The sequence below is a fragment of the Mustelus asterias genome, chromosome 16, assembly GCF_964213995.1.
Source record: "Mustelus asterias chromosome 16, sMusAst1.hap1.1, whole genome shotgun sequence".
NCBI lineage: Eukaryota > Metazoa > Chordata > Chondrichthyes > Carcharhiniformes > Triakidae > Mustelus > Mustelus asterias.
In genome coordinates, this window is record NC_135816.1 from 38,022,870 (window position 1) to 38,046,079 (window position 23,210).

Consider the following 23,210-nt stretch of genomic DNA (forward strand, 5'->3'; position numbering starts at 1 on the left):
TTACAAAAACGAAACTGCCAGCTCCAAGTGGAGAGGATCTCCAGATGGCATCTCCACATCATGGCTACCATCGACACTGCAAACTGCCGGCTCCAAGTGAAGAGGATCTCCAAGAAGATCACGCATATCGACGGCATCTCCACATCAATATAGTTTTAAGTCAGGATGGTGTGTGGCTTGGAGGGGGAAGTTGCAGTTGGTTGCATTCCCATGCATCTACTGCTCTTGTCTTTTTAGGTGATAAGAAATAGTGGGTTTATGAAGGTGCGAAGGAGTCTTAGTGAGTTCCTGCAGTGCATCTTGTAGATGGTACACATCACGAGGGGTCACGGGCTCAAGCTGAGAGGGGCGAAGTATAACTCAGATATCAGAGGGACGTTTTTTACACAGAGGGTGGTGGGGGCCTGGAATGCGCTGCCAAGTAGGGTGGTGGAGGCAGGCACGCTGACATCGTTTAAGACTTACCTGGATAGTCACATGAGCAGCCTGGGAATGGAGGGATACAAATGATTGGTCTAGTTGGACCAAGGAGCGGCACAGGCTTGGAGGGCCGAAGGGCCTGTTTCCTGTGCTGTACTGTTCTTTGTTCTTTGCTGCCATTGTTCATCGGCAGTGGAGGGAGTGAATGTTCAAGATGCTTTTATCCCCCAAAGTCTCACCCCAGCAGCAAGAGTCGGCTGTTCTGAAGTCTCAAACATCATAGCCTTTCTACTCCCTACCTCTATCACCTCCTTCCAGCCTTACACTTCTCGAACTCTTGACAGCAACTGAGACTGCCACACTCTGGAATTCCCTACTTGATGCTTGCGTCTCTCCACCTCCCTCTCTTCATTTAAGTCCCTCTTTAAAATCTAACTCCTCAATCGAACTTTAGGTTGGCTCAGTTTTCATTTCTGCCTAATTACATCTCTATGAAGACCTCAAGAAGTGTTTTGGACTGAGTGGAGGTATACGAACACAAAATGTTGATGATTTACTCAGGCGTGTTTACTTAATTAAATTTTGTTAACTTAGAAACAGTTGAGCAGTGGAATTTCATGGGTGCCGTTGCAATGCATTACATTTTGTTTCTTATAAAAGTCCGATCAGCTGAACTTCTCACAGCAACACAAGTGTAGTGCTGCAAATACATATGTTATAAGATTTTTTTGGGTTGGAAATTGTAATGTTTAAAATATAGGATAGATAGATGCAAGAAAGCTTTGTATGGATAGTTTATCATATAAGTCTGAGGTTACCGATCAAAGGAGTCTTAATGTGTAGCTAGGATGGTGGCAAGAGGTATTCACACCTAGGATTATAGTAGCTTCTCTGAATATCTCGAGGAGACAGGCTGTCTGTAGGCACCTCAGGAGTAGGTTTGAAGTTAAGGTGTAAATTGAGAGGGAGTGGGTTAAATTATTCATGTAATTTCCATGGATCAAAGAAACGTTTGAAGGCACCTGGTCAACAAAGGAACATTTTAAAGTGTCCAATGTTTTTCAGATCAAAGGACAGGTTTAAGGTTAAAGATAATTAATTTGCATTTCCATCTGGGAACAAGCCATGTGTGGCACATTCCCATGGAGATGGGCTGTGGTGATGAGGAAGGGTTTTTTTGGTATATGTCTACAGTTTTCACAGTCTGTGAGGCAGTCAGCCATGATGTGGAGATGCCGGCGTTGGACTGGGGCGAACACAGTAAGAAGTCTCACAACACCAGTCAGCCAGACAGCAACTTGAAGGAGGGTCTGTCAGCAGTCAGAACAAGGTGAAGGCCATCAGAACCAGGGATATTTCTGATCTGGAGCTACAATGCAAGAATGTGAGTGAGGTCCATATTCAGGCTGAAGAAATCCAAATCAATAAGGTGCTGAAGGAGGTCTCGCAGAATTCAGCTAAATAGATGTGGATGATGCCCCAAGAAACCCCTCACCTCAAAAAATAACTAGGAAATGGGAAAAGACCACAGTAAATTCTTGTGAGCTGTGTGACACACCTTAGTGATACCAGGAGAATCAAATAACCTCATGTAACTGTAATATTATAGAGGAGTTCACAGTCAAAATTGAAATGGGGTATTCGGTTTAAAGAACCAAAGTATAGTGGGTTAAGTTAATAGTTGTTATTTATCTTTTGTCAGTACAAGTTTTTTTCTTTTAAACCTTGAAAATGCATGTGGACTTTTCAGTTAATAACCAGGAATTCAAATTCCTCAGCCTCTACCAAGATCCATTAATAGCATCACAAGAATTAAAAACAAATTGGCTAGCTGAATGAGTTGAGGTGCTCAGACCAAATGTGTTGTTTTATATTTCAGAGACTGAAAAGACATAACCTTCATAGCAAAATATCTGAACAATATTAAGGAAAGGAATAAACCAGGGTTATTTTGTTGTAGTGGCATCAAGAGGCCCCAATCATGAAATGACAACTTGTGTATTGTATTTTGCACTTGCAACAAAAAACATCGTCAAATCCATTTTCATGAAAATGATCTGCCCTTCAAACTCTATTTTCAACTTCACATCTACAGTGGAGATCGTAATTTGCGAACTTACAAGTACGCAAAACAATGATTCATCGCAAATTTGGGAAAAAATAGGATTGTTACCTTTTAACTGCTTGCGTAATTTGACCAGTTCATTCATCCACTTCAAAACCTTTGGATTTGCTACTTTGTCACTGTAGGATGGCTAAAAAAAACACAGTTTGACATTAAATGTAGCATCAGCCCACAGAAAACGAGATACGTCACTTCCAACATTATAACTGTTAAAAACCTTTGCGTAATGAACTGATTATTTTAAATTAAAACAGAAAATGCTGGAAAAACTCAGCAGGCTTGGCAGCATCTGTGGAATGAGAAACAGAGGTTATGTTGAGTCCATATGTCAAACAGACTCAAAATGTTAACCTTGTTTCTCTCTCCACCGGCTGAGATTTTACAACATTTGTTTTTATTTCAGGTTTCCAGCATCCGCAGTATTTTGCTTTTATTTTAACTGGTTATTTTGTATTTTATAGCAGTTATTAAAACTAGTATATAAATAATATGGTACTGCATTGACAAAGTAAGGATGCTCTTTCAGAGTCAGTGCAGACACAATGGGCTGAATGGCCTCTTTCTGCTCTGTAGGGATTCTATGTTTCTATAAATGCAAACATAGCAATTTATAATGAAAATATTTAAATAAAGAACAGCATATCCCACTTCACCCAAGGATTACACCGAATAGACGTGAAAAATCAAGACTAAAAGTCTCACTTCCAGTTTAGATATCCCCTTTGTCACTCTTGTGCCATCATATTTGTGGACAGGCTTGAAAGTAAAAGCAAATCAGACTTGAGATGTGGAGAACACAGAAATCCATTTCCTGAGTAACTAGAATTTGTAACATTCATAGTGTATTAAACAAAAAATTCAAATGTATATATTTCACAATAATATGATTACACTTTATTCTTTTGAATCATTTTTTGCCTTTTAGTACTACTTTAATGCATCAGCCCATTTATAAAAAACAGACTTCAACTGGACACATCTCTTCTGGAGTTTAGGGACATAACCAACCACATCTAAAGACAAGAGGCATTTCCACTCATTAAATGAGGGTAGTGAGCTTGTTTTTCCCCCAAGAGTTCCAAACAAACAGAAGAATTAATTCTTAACACATCATTTCCAACATTGCTAGTGTTTAAAGTAGTAACAGCTCTTTTTTCATTTATGAACTTCCCCAGATAGACTAACAGCATCTGGATTTTTAAACATTTAGGGAACAAAATTAATATTGCATGATGATTGAATTTCTTTTGCTTTGTAAAATCTTTAATAGCATTTTATTTATTTCCCAAGCTATTACAAAGTAGCCAAAAGTCTTTCATATCACTTTTCCCACGTGACAATGCTCTTCCAAACATAATAACACAATATAAAGTTTTATCAATTGCAAAAAGCAATGTAGTTTGACATGTACAGGGCTACAGGAAAGCTCCGAGACTCACTGGCATCCCTCAATCTTTCAAGGATTTTTGTATGCTCTCAATTGTCACTAAAAGGAAACACCATGTATTTCTCATTAATTTGTGCCAATAAAAATTAGCAGAAAATTCTGAATAACCAGACAGCACAATCACAAAATTAATTTTATTACAATTTGCAGGAAGGCTAAACGTTCAATAAATTTAAAGAAATAATGTGAAATTTGTCAGCAATTATATCTTGAAATAGTGTTCATCTTCAGTGACAATCAATTATGTCAACTAATACACAAAAGGTTTTCTTGAATACATACTTTCAAATAGCTTACCTTATACTTCCTCTCCTTTTCAAACTGTTCTTCAAATAACTTTATTTTCTTTTTGATGTTCTGAACTTTTTTAGTCAGCTGCAATTGAGCCTGCTCTTCCTTTTCATCATCTTTCGAATCAAATGACGATCTTCGTGGTCTTTAAATACAATTACAACAATTAATAAAGAAAGAAAATGAAACTTTGCCAAAACAGAAAAATGCATACTTTTTCAAATCTCTTACTGAATAATTTCTAAAGGAGCTTGTCTTTAAAATTGCAGGGAATAAAATGTAAATTGTTGCTAAAAAGTTAATTACATGGTTTACGAAACATTTTCTAATGCATCACTGCTTAAAAATTAAAGATAGGGCTAGCAATTCTAACAGCTGAACCAGACAAGGTTATTTCTCAGTGAACTTTCATACTGGATGGCAATAGGGATATTACAATTGACCTCAATGTACTTGGAGGCAAGGAGGTGAAATTGATTAGATGCCCTGATTTCTATTCAGTTGAAGAGCATGTGTAGACATGCACATGTATGAGGGGACCCCCCACGATTGCACTGCCCATCAAAACTTACTGTCAAGGTTCTCACATAAATAGGTTACCGGGGTGGGAGTGGGGAAGAAAAGAGTACTAACATTCATGGAACCTTAACCCAAATCTCGGCTTAATATGTGGTCAGCGCTCAATGATTCAGGTGGATCAACAAAGGAGCCGCTACAAATGAACGGGATTTTCCCACCCAATTTGATTTATTGTCACATGTATTAACATAGTGAAAAGTATTGTTTCTTGCGTGCTATACAGACAAAACATACCATTCATAAAGGAGGAAACGAGAGAGTGCAGAATGAAGTGTTAGTCATGTCTGGAGTGTAGAGAAAGATCAACTTAATGCAAGGTAGGTCCATTCAAAAGTCTGACAGCAGCAGGGAAGAAGCTGTTCTTGAGTCGGTTGGTATGTGACCTCAGACTTTTGTATCTTTTTCCCGAAGGAAGAAGGTGGAAGAGAGAATGTCTGGGGTGCGTGGGGTCCTTAATTATGCTGGCTGCTTTGCTGAGGCAGCGGGAAGTGTAGACAGAGTCAATGGATGGGAGGCTGGTTTGCGTGATGGATTGGGCTACATTCATGATCTTTTGTAGTTTCTTGCGGTCTTGGGCAGAGCAGGAGCCATACCAAGCTGTGATACAACCAGAAAGAATGCTTTCTATGGTGCATCTGTAAACGTTGCTGAGAGTCATAGCTGACGTGTCAAATTTCCTTAGTCTTCAAAGTAGAGGCTTTGGTGGGCTTTCTTAACTATAGTGTCAGCATGGGGGTACCAGGACAGGTTGTTGGTGATCTGGACACCTAAAAACTTGAAGCTCTCGACCCTTTCTACTTCGTCCCCATTAAGACAGGGGCAAGTTCACCTTTACGCTTCCTGAAGTCGATGACAATCTCCTTTGTTTGATTGACATTGAGGGAGAGATTATTGTTGCCACACCAGTTCATCAGATTCTCTACCTCACTCCTGTACTCAGTCTCGTCATTGTTTGATATCCAACCCACTACAGTGGTATCGTCAGCAAACTTGAAAATCAAATTGTGCGGCCAAATTCCCCTCCAGTCATAGGTGTATAAGGAGTATAGTAGGGGGCTGAGAACACAGCCTTGTGGGGCACCGGTGTTGAGGATTATCGTGGAGGTGTTGTTGCTTATCCTTACTGATTGTGGTCTGTGAGTTAGGAAGTTCAGGATCCAGTCGTAGAGGGAGGTGCCGAGGCCCAGGCCACGGAGTTTAGAGATGAGTTTCATGGGAATAATAGTGTTGAAGGCTGAGCTGTAGTCAATAAATAGGAATCTGACATATGTGTCCTTGTTAGCTCGGTGTTCCAGGGTTGAGTTCAGGGCCAGAGATTGCATTGTGATCCAGATGCCAGCTTCAATTCCAGGTTGGAACATCAGTCATGACGTTCCCCAGAGGCAACTAATTAAGCCAGTGCCTTCTGGAGCCCTGTCCAAATAAGGACAGTGAGCAGATCGACCTGGGAAACGGCATCCCCTCCAGGAGGGGAGACTGATGGCACCTCAAAGAGGAGGCACTTTCTGCAGTAATAGTAAGAATTAAAAACAGCATATGATTACAGTTATCAAGCCATCATGGAGGGGCAACCCTGGGGTGAGCGAGAGGAAATGTCCATGGCCCCCCCCAAGTTCGAAAACGGAATCGCCAATTAAACAATGCACATCCTCAGTGGGAGAGATAGGAGAGAAAATAAATGTTAAATTCTGATATAATTCAGTGATATGCTGGAAAATGTGAAATCAAGAACAAATTACTCAGTTGTGATTACCCTACAATTGAATGATATTTTCAGTGTCCCAAAGAATCGAATAATTAATTGGCACCGTGAAAGAGGGGAGAATGTGGACAATGTTTTTGGAAAAAAAAAGAGGCCTCACTGGAACAACTCATCATACCTAAAGGTGGCAAGCCCTTTCAATGAAGAGTTTACTGAATCAGACTCGTGTATAAAGCGTTGACTGTGACCAAAATTAAGGTAACGACGGCATAACATGGGTGGTGGGTCCTCTTCAAGGGGATGACTAATCAGTCTGCCTGCCTGTGGTGAGAGTTGTGCCTCTCCTAATTCATGCTCATATTCATCCTGCCATGATTTAAATGCAGGAACAGGATCTACATGGAACAAAAGAAAACAAGCTGTCAGATAATGGTTAAACAAATTCCAAATTAGTTTAACATTATTGTAGCAGTTTAGTAGAAATCAAGTCAAAAGATTTCAAAGCATTAAAAATTCCAACAAAAGTTTGTATTTCCATTTTCATTAGAATATCAGCTACCATGAGTCGAGTTATTTCAGCATTAAAAAGTATGGTTCCTCTATTTTGCCTAAAACAGTCCATGAGAAACAGGTGGGGGAGAAGGGGTTTAGGGGTTGGGTAGCGGGGCCAGTTAGCAACATACTCAAAATAAAATGCAATTCTCATTGGCACAGTGGCTAGCACTGCTGCCTCACAGTGCCAGAAAACCAGGTTCAATTCCAGCCTCAGGTGACTGTGCGGAGTTTGCACGTTCTCCCCGAGTCTGCCTGGGTTTCCTCCGGGTGCCCTGGTTTCTTCCCACATGCTAAAGATGTGCGGGTTAGGTGGATTGGCCATGCTAAAGTGTCAGGGGGACTAGCAGGTAAATACGTGGGGTTACAGGGATAGAGCCTGGGTGGGATTGTTGTAGGTGCAAGCTCAATGGGCCTCCTTCTGCACTGTAGGGATTCTATGATTACAGCTGGTTACTCTTCAAAAAAAAATCATAAAAACAAGTTTCCATAATTATTTTATTGGTTCCAAAGATTTCCAGAAGAAATCTAGAATGGGTGACCTCTACTTTAAAAATGAAAAATGTGGTTCTCCATTACTCGAAATGCAATGTTATAATTGCCATAGTGCAATGCAAACAGTACAAAAGAGAGTTCTGAAGATAGAGCAATGGTTTGAATAATGACCTGACATTTCCTCTTTAACTACATAATTATTTGTCATAATTATACAGTATTTTGTATTTTTTGTTTCAGGTTTCTGACATTTGCACCTTTACATCTATTTCATGCCCATTAATGGCTTCTGTATCCTTGTGGATGCATCAACGCCATTCAAGGCATAACATTGAGCATTTATTTCTAAGCAGTGACCCCTGAAATTTGGTCAAACACAGATATCCGGGGTAATTATTCCATTTCAAAACCCTCAGTGAAGCCAACTGTGTCTCCTAACACTATCTTGGGCTTGGACCAGGTAATTCAGAACAACTACATGAACTAGAAGTTATTGGAAAGCTTCAGTTTTTGTTTGTCCTTCCATAGATATAAAGCTGATCACTTAAAGGTGGTGGAGCGACACACGTTAGTGGAAAAGTGGAAAAGCTGTCCTAACACTGTCGCACAAAGTTTATGACTTGCCTATGCTATTGCTAAGCAGAGTGGATGTTTCCTTACAATGCAAGAAGGGGGAAAATCAGCAAAGGTTTGCTACAGTCGAGAGCTTACAAATGGCCAATTTAAAGTAATCATTTGGCAGCACGTCACAAATTTCTCAAAGAAAAAGCAGAATGAGTTGTACCATTGCTATAAAGCATTTGCTTTGATTTCAACATTTAAAAAGTGATTTACTCATAATCTAAAAAAATTGAAAAATATTTTTCAAAAAGCCAGTTATTAAACACATTCCATTTATTTCAATCTTCATTTGAGAGTGCCTAAAAAATTAGTTGGATATAATTTTAAAATCAGTGAATTCCTTCATATTTTACACAAGATATTAACTTTCTTCCAATTTTTCTGTAAGATGTGAATTCTTCTGATTAATTTTGGTTCTTGGTACATGCAAGAAACATATATTCCTATGAGCATGTGGGGGATTGACCTCTTCCCCCAGCCTTCCCTGTTGGTGAGCAGAATCATCAATAACAGTGGAACATTATAAGAGCACATTCCAATCAGCTATTTATCCACTCCAATCCTTCAACGTTTGGTATTTAAATGGAAACTCAACTGACTTCAGTCCCGACTGCCACTCAAGATTTTGAACCCCCTCTATAGTGGAAAAAGTGCCTGGCACTTGAATATCAGAGCTGTAATAGAGTAAAAACCGACAGCCAATTAAACGTAGAGAGTAAGATTAGGTCTTTCGGCCCTTCGAACATGCTCCGCCATTCATTATGATCGATCATCCAACTCAGTAACCTGTTCCCGCTTTCCCCCATATTCTTTGATCCCTTTAGCCCCAGGAGCTATACCTAACTCAGCAATTGAAGCCAATATTGTATGTTTTCAAGAGTTTCAGTGGTAACAAATTCCACAAATTCACCACACTCTGGGGAACAAAATTGATCGGAATCATAGAAACCTGTAACATAAAAGAGGCCATTCAACCCATTGTGTCCAAGCCAGCTGACAAGTAGCCATCTAGCCTAGTTCCATTTCCCAGTTCTTGGACTATAGCCCTGAAGGTCACAGTACTTCATGTGCATATTCAAGAAAGGAATTAGCTATATTCCTTCAGGGTTATGATATTTAGCATCTTAAGAATATCTTTATTAGCAACAGAAATGTAACATTTCTGATGGAGCTAATACATGCTAAAAGAATTATAGTTACGTGGTATATAATGCTGTTAAAAGTAATAAAATGTCCCAAGGCACTTCATAAGCATATTATAAAACGTAACACCAAGCCACATAAGGAAACATTAGGTTAAATTATCAATAGCTTAATCAAAAGGGGTAGGTTTTCTGCAATGTCTTAAAGATGGAAAGTAAAGGAGAGGCAAAGAAGTGTGGGCAGAGCTTATGGCCTAGTTAACTGAAAGCAGGGCCACCAACCACCAAGCAATTAAAAAGTGGAGATGTTCGAGAGACCAGAATTAGATTAACAGCAGTACAGGATCAGAGTAAACAGACAGCAATGGAGCTGACCAGAATACACTACAATCCTACAAGATTGTGATGTCTCAAAGTAGACTCTCCCTCAGGTTCCAATCCAGACTTGTCCACAGACTTCAGCACATCGTCAAAGTTGACACTTCAGAAGGGTATTGAGAGACTGCTACACTGTCAGAGGTCACATCATTTGGTTGAGATGTTAAACAAAGATGTTATCTATCTTCTTAGGCAGAAATAAAATAGATTCTAACATTTTCCAATTTATTAGCAAGGACAGGATAACACTTCGAAAATGAGACTCAACATGGGTTTATGAAAGGGAGACTGCATTTGATAACTCTGATATAGAGCTTCTTGAAATTATAAATGGCGGAGTAGAAATGGGTGGACTAATGTATTTGGATTTTCTAAAAGCATCAACTTAGACGAGGGGATCAAATATACTGCATCCAAATTTGTGAAGAATCAAATGAGGGGAAGTAAGCTGTGAAGAGGATTCAAGAAGAGCAAAAGAACATAGTCAGGTGTGAGTGGGCAAGAATGTGGAATGCCAAATACAATGGAGAAATGTGAAGTTATCCATTTAAGTAGAACATAGAACATAGAACATTACAGCGCAGAACAGGCCCTTCGGCCCACGATGTTGCACCGACCAGTTAAAAAAAAACTGTGACCCTCCAACCTAAACCAATTTCTTTTCGTCCATGAACCTATCTACGGATCTCTTAAACGCCCCCAAACTAGGCGCATTTACAACTGATGCTGGCAGGGCATTCCAATCCCTCACCACCCTCTGGGTAAAGAACCTACCCCTGACATCGGTTCTATAACTACCCCCCCTCAATTTAAAGCCATGCCCCCTCGTGCTGGATTTCTCCATCAGAGGAAAAAGGCTATCACTATCCACCCTATCTAAACCTCTAATCATCTTATATGTTTCAATAAGATCCCCTCTTAGCCGCCGCCTTTCCAGCGAAAACAATCCCAAATTCCTCAGCCTCTCCTCATAGGATCTCCCCTCCATACCAGGCAACATCCTGGTAAACCTCCTCTGCACCCTCTCCAAAGCCTCCACATCCTTCCTGTAATGTGGGGACCAGAACTGCACACAGTACTCCAAGTGCGGCCGCACCAGAGTTGTGTACAGTTGCAACATAACGCTACGACTCCTAAATTCAATCCCCCTACCAATAAACGCCAAGACACCATATGCCTTCTTAACAACCTTATCTACTTGATTCCCAACTTTCAGGGATCTATGCACACATACACCTAGATCCCTCTGCTCCTCCACACTATTCAAAGTCCTCCCGTTAGCCCTATACTCAACACATCTGTTATTCCTACCAAAGTGAATTACCTCACACTTCTCCGCATTAAACTCCATCCGCCACCTCTCGGCCCAACTTTGCAACCTGTCTAAGTCTTCCTGCAAACTACGACACCCTTCCTCACTGTCTACCACACCACCGACTTTGGTGTCATCAGCAAATTTGCTAATCCACCCAACTATACCCTCATCCAGATCATTAATAAATATTACAAACAGCAGTGGCCCCAAAACAGATCCCTGAGGTACACCACTTGTAACCGCACTCCATGATGAATATTTACTATCAACCACCACCCTCTGTTTCCTATCCGCTAGCCAATTCCTGATCCAATTTCCTAGATCACCCCCAATCCCATACATCTGCATTTTCTGCAGAAGCCTACCATGGTGAACCTTATCAAACGCCTTACTAAAATCCATATATACCACGTCCACTGCCTTGCCCCCATCCACCTCCTTGGTCACTTTCTCAAAAAACTCAATAAGGTTAGTAAGGCACGACCTACCTGCCACAAAACCATGCTGACTATCACCTATCAATTCATTACTCTCCAAATAACTATAAATCCTATCCCTTATAATTTTTTCCAACATCTTGCCGACAACAGAAGTGAGACTCACCGGTCTATAATTCCCGGGGAAGTCTCTGTTCCCCTTCTTAAACAATGGGACAACATTCGCTAACCTCCAATCTTCTGGTACTATACCAGAGGCCAACGACGACCTGAAGATCAGAGCCAGAGGCTCTGCAATCACTTCTCTTGCCTCCCAGAGAATCCTTGGATAAATCCCATCCGGACCAGGGGATTTATCTATTTTCAGACCCTCCAGAATATCCTGCACATCCTCCTTATCAACTGTAATACTGTCTATTCTACTCCCCTGCAACCCAGTGTCCTCCTCAGCTATATTCATGTCCCCTTGCGTGAACACCGAAGAGAAATATTGGTTCAATGCTTCACCAATCTCCTCCGGTTCCACACATAACTTCCCTCTGCCATCTATAACTGGCCCTAAACTTGCCCTAACCAACCTTCTGTTCTTGACATACCTATAGAACGCCTTAGGATTCTCTTTAACCCTATCCGCCAAAGTCTTCTCATGTCCCCTTTTAGCCCTTCTAAGCTCGCTCTTCAACTCCCTCTTAGCCAATCTAAAGCTTTCTAGTGCACTACCCGAGTGCTCACGTCTCATCCGAACATAAGCCTCCTTTTTCTTTTTAACCAACAAAGAAACTTTTTTGGTGCACCACGGTTCCCTAGCCCTACCAATTCCTCCTTGCCTGACAGGGACATACCTATCACAGACTCGCAGTAGCTGCTCCTTGAAAAAACTCCACATGTCGGACGTTCCCAGTCCCTGTAATCTCCTAGTCCAACCTATGTTTCCTAATTCTCTCCTAATAGCCTCATAATTACCCTTCCCCCAGCTAAAACCACTGGCCCGAGGTTCATGCCTATCCCTTTCCATCACTAAGGTGAACGTAACCGAATTGTGGTCACTATCACCAAAATGCACACCAACTTCCAAGTCTAGCACCTGGTCTGGCTCATTTCCCAGCACCAGATCCAATATAGCCTCACCTCTAGTTGGCCTGTCTACATACTGAGTCAAAAAACCTTCCTGCACGCTTTGAACAAAAACTGACCCCTCTAACGAGCTAGAGCTATAACAATTCCAGTCAATATTAGTCAAGTTAAAATCCCCCATAACAATTGCCCGATTACTTTCACTCCTAAGCAGGATTGACTCCGCAATCCTTTCCTCAACCTCTCTAGAACTTTTAGGAGGTCTATAAAAGACTCCCAACAGGGTGACCTCTCCTCTCCTATTTCTAATCTCCGCCCATACTACCTCAACAGATAAGTCCTCATCAAACCTCCTCTCTGACACTGTGATACAATCTCTGACCAATAATGCTACCCCTCCCCCTCTTCTACCTCCTTCCCTACTTCGACTAAAACATTTGAACCCCGGGACCTGCAGCATCCATTCCTGCCCCTGCTCTATCCATGTCTCTGAAGTAGGAAGAATAGAAAAGCAGATTTTTTTTTTTAAAAAGTAAGAAACAGGGCTGTGTTGGTATTAAGAGGCATTGATGCCACTGTATATAAAAATCACAAAGTTTGCAGCAGACAATTAGGAAAGCAAATTGTATGTTAACCTTTATTACAGAGAGATTGATGTACAAGAGTAAAGATGACTTACTACAATACCTTGAATACAGTTTTGGGCTTCATACCCAAAGAAGGATATACTTATCTTAGTTCAAGATGGAGGATTGTCCTATAAGGAGAAACTGATCACACTAAGTCTATAGTCCCTGCACCTTTTGAGAATATGTTGCAATTCCTATCAGCTTTGACAATGTTTCCCTTGCTGGAGAGTCCAGAACTAGGGCTCAATCTCAAACAAGGTGGTCGGATATTTAGAACCAAAATGACAAGAAATTTCCTCACTCCAAGGATTGTGAATCTATTGGCATTCACCATCCCAGAGTTGTGGATGCTCAGTTGATGAGTATATTCAAGACTAACACTGATATATTTTTTGGAAACTAAGTGAATCAAGGGTTGCAGAAATAGGATGGGAAAGTGGTTTTGAGGTAGAAGCTCATCCATGATCTTACTAAATGTTAAAGTAGGCTCAAAGGGCAAGATGGCCTATTCCTATTTCTTTTGTTGTTAAAACATCCTTTGACACTTTGAGGAAGAGCAATGGGAATTCTCCATCATCCTGGCCAATGGCCATCAATATCACTAACAGAACTGATCTGATTATTTATTTCATTGCTTATTGTGCGACCTTGCTGCATGAAAATTAATCACCGTCTTTCCCCACTTTTCACAGCAATGAGAACATTTCAATAAATTAGCTACATAGCATCTTGGAACAACCTGAGATTGTGAGAAGCGCTGCATAAATGCAAGCTCCTTCCTACGCCTTAGAAATCAGAGACAACCAAGCAGAATAATTCAAGGAGGAGTTTAAATTCAGCAACAACAGTACTCAGGACTAAACAAAAAGAGAAAATGCTGGAAAATCTCAGCAGGTCTAACAGCATCTGTGGAGAGAGCATAGAACTAACATTTTGAGTCTGGATGACCCTTCAGAGTTCAACCCTTCATCAGGACTAAAGTCAGCCGGATGTTTCCATATAAACACAACATTCAAAATGTTTGACAGCAACTTACAGTTGGGGAAGGGATTAAAAGCACAAAGATTTGGAACATTTAAATGGGACGGACTGAAGATGGGTCATGCTTCAAGTCAGAGGACTATTTTTCAGAGCCTTCTATCTATAATGTCTTCTCTATAAGCTTCAATGCATTCTGAATGTATAGGAACTTAACTTTTCAAACTGAAAGTGAAGTACAGCATGAACATGTTCACAACTAATTTTGGTAAAAATTAATAAGTTACTTGAGCAAAATCATCAGTGCCAATATGCCCCATTTTTAAAAATATAATCTTCCTATACAAAATGATAACCACATTTGACATTAGCCTGATGAAAATCCTACTTTATCCTTATGAAAATCTATCAGAATCATTAAATAGTTCAGATATCTGACAAAGACAGAAGCACAAAAAATGATTTCCCCCCTGGAGATTAACCCTTTGGGTTTGGAGAAATGACCTGAGTTAGTCAGGTTTTTCCAAGTTCAGTTTATATACTGCAGCAAAGTTATTCCAATGTCAGGTGTATAAGTGGCCGTAGAGAATATTCAACTTTTTAATTCTGTACATCATCATCATCTCTCAATTTGCTTTTTCCCCAATTCTCATTTTGTTTTAAGTTTTTTCTACTCATTGACAGAGACATGCTTTGACACATGAGAACAGAAAAGTCTGTCAACAAACAAAATTGTCCATGGAGGATTCATTAAAACACACTCCAAAAAGAGTTAGGTTAGTTTTTGTTGCAGACTGCCTTTTAGTTATCTTTCACTTCTCGCAATATTTTCCTCAGAACAGACATTAGAAATTATGACTCAATCATGTGAATGATTTAAATACATACAATCTGCGAAGAGGACATCTATTTATCTGTGTGTATCATAGTAAAAGCCAAAATCCTGATCTTAAAACTTCAGGGAACTGATGGTCAAATCAAAGTTATAAACAAGATTAATTTTTATTAAATTTAATCTGAAAATTAGTGTACACAATTGTGAGATATTTTGAATACTCTTAATTACACCAATTAAAAATGATAATGTTAACCCTTTGAGTACTGAATATTTTCCAGTTTTCAATTCAAAAATCATGCAGAGTGATCATTTGCATTAATATTAAAACCTGAAAATCCCAAGTCCAAAATGGGAACTAACAAAAACTGACAGGTTAATTTGCTCTTTATGGGCTTTAGCTCTTTAATATCTACCATCCAAAATTATTTTCCTTCCTCTTTTCGAAACATTGACTCCTTAATAAGAGTACAGTTCCATGGGTGTCTGCTATCCTTCAGTACTTCACCCACATAGCCATGCTCAGCAAAAGGCTAGACAAGTTACTTAACTGTGGCTTGGCAGTTGAGTCAGATCCTGCCCTCAATCATAGTCACTTTCAGTAGTTTCAATGGATAATCAGATCTGGGAACCTTTCTATAAGCCAGAGATACTGAGTCTAATTTCAGCATCCTATTGTCAAGTGACCAGCATTAGATCCAGTACGTTCTTAATTTTATTGCTCAACTTATAAGTAATGAATAATTGAGCCATCACCAAAACAGAATCATTGGTTTCTATGTGCAGATCTATTACTACAATTAGTAAAAGATGCAGATACTAGGTATAAATAAATATACAGAATCAAAGACAAAATAATCAAACCTATTCATAAAAAGGTAAACAATTTTAATCTATAGTGTAATGTAACTAGCCACTCCAAGCAGCATATAATTTTAGAAAATGTTAAAATATTAATTCAGCGTTGGTAAAGATCACAGAACAGCTTCAATTGTGATACTTCCAGAATGAATTACTTAGCTCACCAGTTTTCAAAGGGTTAAAAATGAGTTCACTTAGATTCCACAAGCCATGATTTTTTTAAACAAGCCAAATTAGTAAGATTTCCATTTGCAAGTAACCTGAAGCTTTTATTCTTGATATTTCTAAATGCTGGTTGACTGAATGCAGATCGATGGCAAAGCATACTTACCATCCCCATCTCTTTGCAGATGCATTGTTTTGAAATCAATGAAGGGAAAAGTGATTGTACATGGCGCTAATAGAATGAAAAAATGGCAAAAATACCAGTGTGAGCAGCAAGCAGTCACAGACACCCCATAAACACAAAAGTAAAACAGAAAACACAATTAAAATTAATTCACTACAAGAATCAAAAACAGCATTTGCTTTTATGGTAAACGAGTAGCACAAATCAAAATACTGAAAAGAACCATAGCAGTTTTGTGGAGATATAGAAATGAAACTAACTTAATACAATACCAGATCGATTCTGATTTGCATATGCTTAACTTTCATTCATTCTCTTGCACAATGGAGCACATGAATGCAAAAGACTGCACTATTGGTAATTTTCTTCCCCCTTTTCAAAAGGCACAAAGTCCTCCAAAATGTTTTCCACCTTCTCTCCTCGAAATTCACCTACCAAAAGGTCTCCAACTCAGAGGACTTCTTCAAAGTTGCTTGAACTGGTTGCAAAATGTTTCATGCCATTTGAGGAATAACTAAACCGAAATCCCTGCATGAGAACATTAGGATCTCTTCAGAATAGTATCAAGAATTCACAAGCGGGGGAATATTAGCATCTATCCTACCACTTCACCAAATCACACTCAGTGAAGCAAAGTGCAGGGTGGCACTTTGTTGCACCAATAAACGTTTGAAATAAAACGTGGAAGGGCAAGCATATATTATCAAATTCTGAATAAGTATGCAACTTGCAAAATAAGTTTTATGAACATTTAAATTTGTTCGTAGCTAGTTTTCATGGCTTACTTACAACGACAATTATATAACATAAACAGAAAATGCTGGAAAATCTCAGCAGGTATGACAGCATCTGTGGGGAGAGAATAAAACCAAAGTTTCGAGTCTGGATGATCCTTCGTCAGAGCTCAAAGCTGGTCAAAACAACATTTTCTGTTTCAGATTCCAGCATCCGCAGTATTTTGCTTTAATCTGTAATTACATAATACCTTTAACAAAGTAAAACAACAGAAAATGCTGGAAAATCTCAGTAGGTCCAACAGCATCTGTGGAGAGAGATTAGAGCTAATGTTTTGAGTCTGGATGACCCTACATCAGGGCTCAAAACATGAACTTTGCTGAAAAAAGACAGTCAAAACTTTTCATCTTGCATTTGATCAGGATAATTACAGGAATACAGATGTCAGGGGAAACAACAAATTTATACAGTACGAGAACAGAGTGCTGGTTTGTTGGCAAATTACACTGGCAGAGGCATTGCCATGATAATGCAGCAGTTGATGGTAACTGACACTTAACTGCCAAACTGAAAGTTAAATCAGCTTGACTCTGATTGGTCAATATAAATCGCAATATTTGTTGGCACAATATTACCATGACTTCAGAGATATGATTTTTCTAGACACAGTTCAACATCACTTCAAACAGAGAAAAGACAGACATCATTGTGCTAGTAACTCTCAAGGATTCCTAGGAACTTGAGGGATGAGGAACTTATTTGTTGTCTTCACTGCTCTGTGTTTAGTAAATATAAAATCTTGCTTAATAAATTCTACTTGATTCATAAATATTACTTATTCATACCTTGTTAGGTCAAGCACAACTGAGGACCCTAGTGCTAGAAATTCAGATCTAAAATGTTTTTAAAATTAGAAGCGTTCTATATTTCCAAACCCTCAAATCGTACAATATCTAAATATAGCAACAAATTACACACTTTTCAGAAATACGTAAGGGTTAGGAGTTAGTTATCATTCCACTGAAGACATGTTTTTCATGGAACCAAAGAACATAACTAGGAGCAGGCGCAGGCAATTCAGTCCCTCGAGCCTGCTTCGCCATTCAATATGATCATGGGTGATCGCACCTCGGTTTCAACACCACTTTCCTGCTCGTTCTCCCATAGCCCTTCAACCCATAACAAACTAGAGGGGTTCCATGGCAAACAAGGCACATCAATTTGTTAGGAATTGTTTACAGGCTACCAAATAGTCGTGGCAATGTAGGGCAAGGTAGAAAATCAGAAAATTAGAGGTACATGTAACAAGGCTAACAGTATTTACAGTATGTATACAGCATGTTACACTAATCATGGGGACTTCAATCTAATTAGTACTAATGCTAAAGAGGCCACATTCCTAGAGTGCATACACGATAGTTTTCTACAGCAGTATGCTGAGATATCAACAGGAGACTTTCAATCTAGTATTGTGCAATGAGATTAACAATCTTGTTGCAAACGAACCTTTAGGAAAGAATGATCATAATATGATGGCATTTTACATGAAGTTGACATGATGGTAGACAGGCAATGGTTCGTCCTATAAGGCACAAAAGCCAGCAGGAAAAGTGATCCAACCATGGCTGTTAACAAGAGAAGTTAAAGAATCCACTGATCAAAGAAGGAGACATATAAATTTATTACATGTAGTAATAAGTCTGGAGATTGGGAGCATTTTAAAGGAGAACCAGAAAATTAATGAGAAAATAGAAATGAGCAAACAAGCAAGGAATATAATAATGGACTTTAAAAATTGATTTACAGGATGTGGGTGTCGCAGGCCAGACCAGCATTTATTGCCCATCCCTCGAGAAAGTGGTGGTAAGCTGCCTTCTTGAACTGCTGCAGTCCCTGAGGTGTAGGTACAACCGCAGTGCTGTTAGGGAGGGAATTCCAAGATTTTGATCTTGGGCAAGGATATGAAAGGGGGCAAAAGGGAGTTTTTTAAAAAATGCAAGGTGATAATGACTTGGAACACAACGCCCATATGAGATTAACGGTGGTGGGGAACAATCAAGTATTTTAGGCAATTGAGAGAAAACAAACTCACAGGGCTATGGGGACAGAGACTTATTGTATTGCTCTACAGATTTGAAGGACTAAAGCCTTCTTCTGTGCCTTAATGGCAATGACTATGTGATTAGGTTGATTGGCCATGCTAAATCGCCCCCTAGTGTCTGGGGGATTAGCAGGATAAGGCCGAGGTGGGATTGTCGTTGGTGCAGGTTCGATGGGCCAAATGGCCTCCTTCTGCACTGTAGGGATTCTATGATTATGTGGTGGTCACTCATATGAATACTATCATGGACAGGTGCATCTGTGACAGATTGATTGACGAGGAATAGTTTGGATGGGCTTTTCCCTTGTGTTCATTCTCTCAACTCCTGTTATAAACCCAGTTTGGCAGTAATGTCCTTCAAGCCCAGCCAGGTCAGAGTGGTGCTAAAGAGTCGCTCTTGGTAATGGTTGTATTTGTTTTACAAGATTCCAATTAGAATAATCTTAAAAACGTCCGAGCTTTCTTGTAAGCGTAGAACTAAACTTCCGACTAACTTCAGAAAGCACGCTGGAATTACAAGACTTTAAAAGTGCAGGCACTCGACAAGTGCACCTGCACTCGACATTTGCGCTGACATCTCCGATGGCCTGAGCTGCTTGGAGCCTGCATTAAAATAGTTTCCACAGGTCCCAATATAGGCCTGCTATTTCAGCTTCCAGGAGGCCACTGCTCCCTTTTTTAACTGCACAAGCTGCAGCTAAGTTTAAATGGTTCAGTGAAATTGACAGGCCAGGGAGAAGGTCTAGGTGAAGGTGATATGATTTGGGTGGTCAGGGAGGTCAGAGAATCAGAGGCTGGACATCGGAGAGGTTCCGAAAAGGGAGTGGGTCTTGCCGGGTCAGGGTTGAGAGCCGAATGTGCGGGCTGTGGGGATCAGTCTGGATATTTAAAACAGTTACATTGAAGTTAGAAGAAATTCTAACTAACTATTGGTGTAATCCTGATAGAACCATCCAAAATTAGCAATTTAAATCACCTTTCTGAATGGTGCCTTCTGCAGCGCAATTGTCATGAGGAAGTTAGCGTTTCCGGACAATTGCCAAGCAAATGCTTACCTGGGTAGTTTCGATAGAGAGTGCCCAGTGCATCTTTAGGGTACCACCACAAACGGATGCTGGGGAGCTCGGAAGTTACAGCCCCCGTATCTGCATATTTGTTCAGCGAGTCTGCATTTGCATTTAAGACAGGTCTCTTCGATAACTAAAAATATTTTGCATTTACATACTATCTTCTTTAAAACACCTCAAAATACTCCATACAATCAATTATCTTTTGGAGTGAGTTACTGTCACATCAGCAAATCAATTATAATCAATTTACCACAGAATCCCTACAGTGCAGAAAGAGGCCATTCAGCCAGAGTCTATACTGACTCTCCAAAAGACATCCTACCCAGGCCCACCTCTTCGCCCTATCCCCAGTAATGTCTCACACGCAACGTAGGAAAATAGCAGGATTCAGTCATCTGGCTTGAAGCAGCTCCACCATTTAATATCATGGCTAAAATTTTACATCCATTCTGCTCTCCTATCCTATTTCTATATCCCTTGGTCTGCAAATAGGTATCAATCTCAGCCTTGAATATTCTCATCAACTGAGCATCCATAGCCCATTCAGGGTTCAGAATTCCAAAGACCAAATCATCTGACAAATCGTCTGACTGAAGGCATTTCTCATCAGTCGGAAATGGTAGATCTTGAGGCTATTATCCCAAGTTCTAGGCTATCTAGCCAGTGAAAAACAACCTCAGCATTCAAATTTGTCAAGCTTTAAGAATTGTATACATTTCATTAATCGCCAAAGAATGTAGGCCATTCTAGTCGAACTCTTCTTGCAGGAAACCCTCTAATCCCAGTAACCTTTGTTGCATCCCCTCCAAGACAAGTAAATCCTTCTTTAGGAAAGACGACCTAAACTGGCAACATTGTCATCTCATTGTAGTGCTGTATAATTGCAGTAAGACTTCCTTATGCTTGCACTCCAACCCTCTTACAATAAAACCAACATACCATACCCCTTTCAAATTGCTTGCTGTATCTATAAGCTAACTTCATAATTCATATCCCTCCGAATCTCAATATTTATTAGTTTCTCGTCTTAAAATAAATTCTGCTTTTCTATTCTTCCCTCCAAAGTGATTAGGTTAACACTTTTTAAATATTATATGCCATCTACCACCGTTGTAGCCAATAATTTAGCCTATTTTTATCCCTTTACAGTCTCTGCATCCTCCTCACAACAAAGCATTGTACAGTCAGAAAACTTGGATGCATTATACATGGGACTCTCATTCAAGTCAATGAGACTGTTAATAACTCGAGCATCAACCTTTCCAACATTCCTAATCTGTTTATTCCGACCCTTTCTTAACCAATCCTCAATCAGGCTAATCTATTATTGCCAATCTGAGAAGCTCTGAATGTATCTAACAACCTTTGTGTGACTAACAGTGAATGCCTCTGATAACCCAAGCATATGGTTTCCCTCATCAACCCTGCTAGTTACAACCTCAAAAGACTAATAGATCTGTTAAACTCAATTTTCCTTGTATAAAACGACATTGTGCCTAAACTGCCTTGTTAATTGAATTTTTGATAACATTTCCTGTGGGAAAAATGTTGGTTAGGGCGTCTGAATTCCTTGTTCCTCTTCAAATAGAATTCTTAAGCTTCATCTCAACTCAGAATAGGCAATACTTGAGTAACCAGAATACACAACAGTTTTTCTAATGATTCAACCGTAAAACTGTAGTTACAATATTCACAATGAATATTTTCATTTCATTAGATGACAAAATTGGAACCTTTTTGCCTCGAGCAACAGATTTATAAACTTTTGACTCAAGAAAAACAAGCAGCATCTGGAATTTAAAGACCTTGTGATTTGAACATGGAATGATTTTAAGAACAAAGAACATTACAGCACAGGAACAGGTCCTTCGGCCCTCCAAGCCTGCACCAACCATGCTGCCCAACTGAACTAAAACCCCTACCCTTTTGGGGACCATATCCCTCCATTCCCATCCTATTCATCTATTTGTCAAGATGCCCCTTAAAAGTCACTATCGTATCTGCTTCCACTTCCTCCCCTCGCAGCGAGTTCCAGGCACCCACCACCCTCTGTGTAGTAAAAAAAAAAACTTGCCTTGGACATCTCCTTCAAACTTTGCCCCACGCACCTTAAAACTATGCCCCCTAGTAATTGACTCTTCCACTCTGGGGGAAAAACTTCTGACTATCCACTCTGTCTATGCCCCTCAATCTTGTAGACTTTTGCAAAATGTTGTTATTTGGGAGCAATGAAACTCAGGTACTTCTCCTCTAACTAATCGCACTTAAACACTGTTGTCTAGTCCACAGAAATGTTAAATACAACACGATATGAAAGGAAATGTTTGTTTTAAAAATGAAACTTGTGAAAAAGACAAACTGATTTGACTCTGACTAATCTTGCTTGGTGCACAATAGTTTCAATCTCAAGTAGTTTTTTTGTGCTCAAAACAGTAAAACAAAAATTAATTTTCAGAAATAAGAATATCTCCTTAATTTTACGTCAACTCAACTCAGTTAAAGCTTGGAATTGATGCAAATAAAGCTGCTCTACAGCCTTAGTGCACCTTAATACCAACAGATGATGATGATCATGGCTGGCTCAGTCCTGCACTTCAACTTCAGCCACCCTAATGGTTTGAAAGCAAATTAGCAGTTTAATGCCAAGCATGCAACAGTTTTGTGCCATGGATTTCATGATTGCTGGAAAAGGATTTGAAATTTCCCAAACTTGCACTGGAGATCCTCTCTCAGCCCACGAGTGAGTTAAATATTTGCATTTTATCTTTGCAAACACAACCCAAAGTGGATGAAAGACTCCTAGTTCTGGCCAACAAACAGATATTCCATGACGTTAGTTTAGGCAATCCGAATTCAGTTTCACTTGCCATCAGCCACAGCAATATATTGCACTCTCTCCTGCCTTATATTGGCTCAGGTGAGGCTTTTATGAGAAAGGAAAATTAGTATCCTCTTTATAATGGTTATTAAATAGATAGGTTTTTATGGTTGTAGTGGGAAATTTGGGAACCTTAACCATCCATCTCAACACAAACTGAGCACATTTCATTTGAATACTGGATGTCTGAAATAGT

General features: G+C 39.6%; 1 protein-coding gene across 7 annotated transcripts in view; it reads right to left on the reverse strand.

Moving 5' to 3' along the window:
* Window positions 1-23,210, reverse strand: part of fam13b (family with sequence similarity 13 member B) — a 108,693-nt gene that overhangs the window by 19,960 nt on the left and 65,523 nt on the right. For 4 of the 7 annotated variants that reach the window (XM_078230958.1, XM_078230956.1, XM_078230963.1 and 1 more), the window contains 4 exons: window positions 16,213-16,278; window positions 6,743-6,959; window positions 4,290-4,428; window positions 2,594-2,675 (listed from right to left, as the gene is read on the reverse strand). In XM_078230958.1, the coding sequence (XP_078087084.1) occupies window positions 2,594-2,675; window positions 4,290-4,428; window positions 6,743-6,959; window positions 16,213-16,278 (504 nt within the window). The remainder of the gene's footprint in view (window positions 1-2,593; window positions 2,676-4,289; window positions 4,429-6,742; window positions 6,960-16,212; window positions 16,279-23,210) is intronic. The other 3 variants (XM_078230960.1, XM_078230957.1, XM_078230962.1) reach the window with 1 other exon arrangement.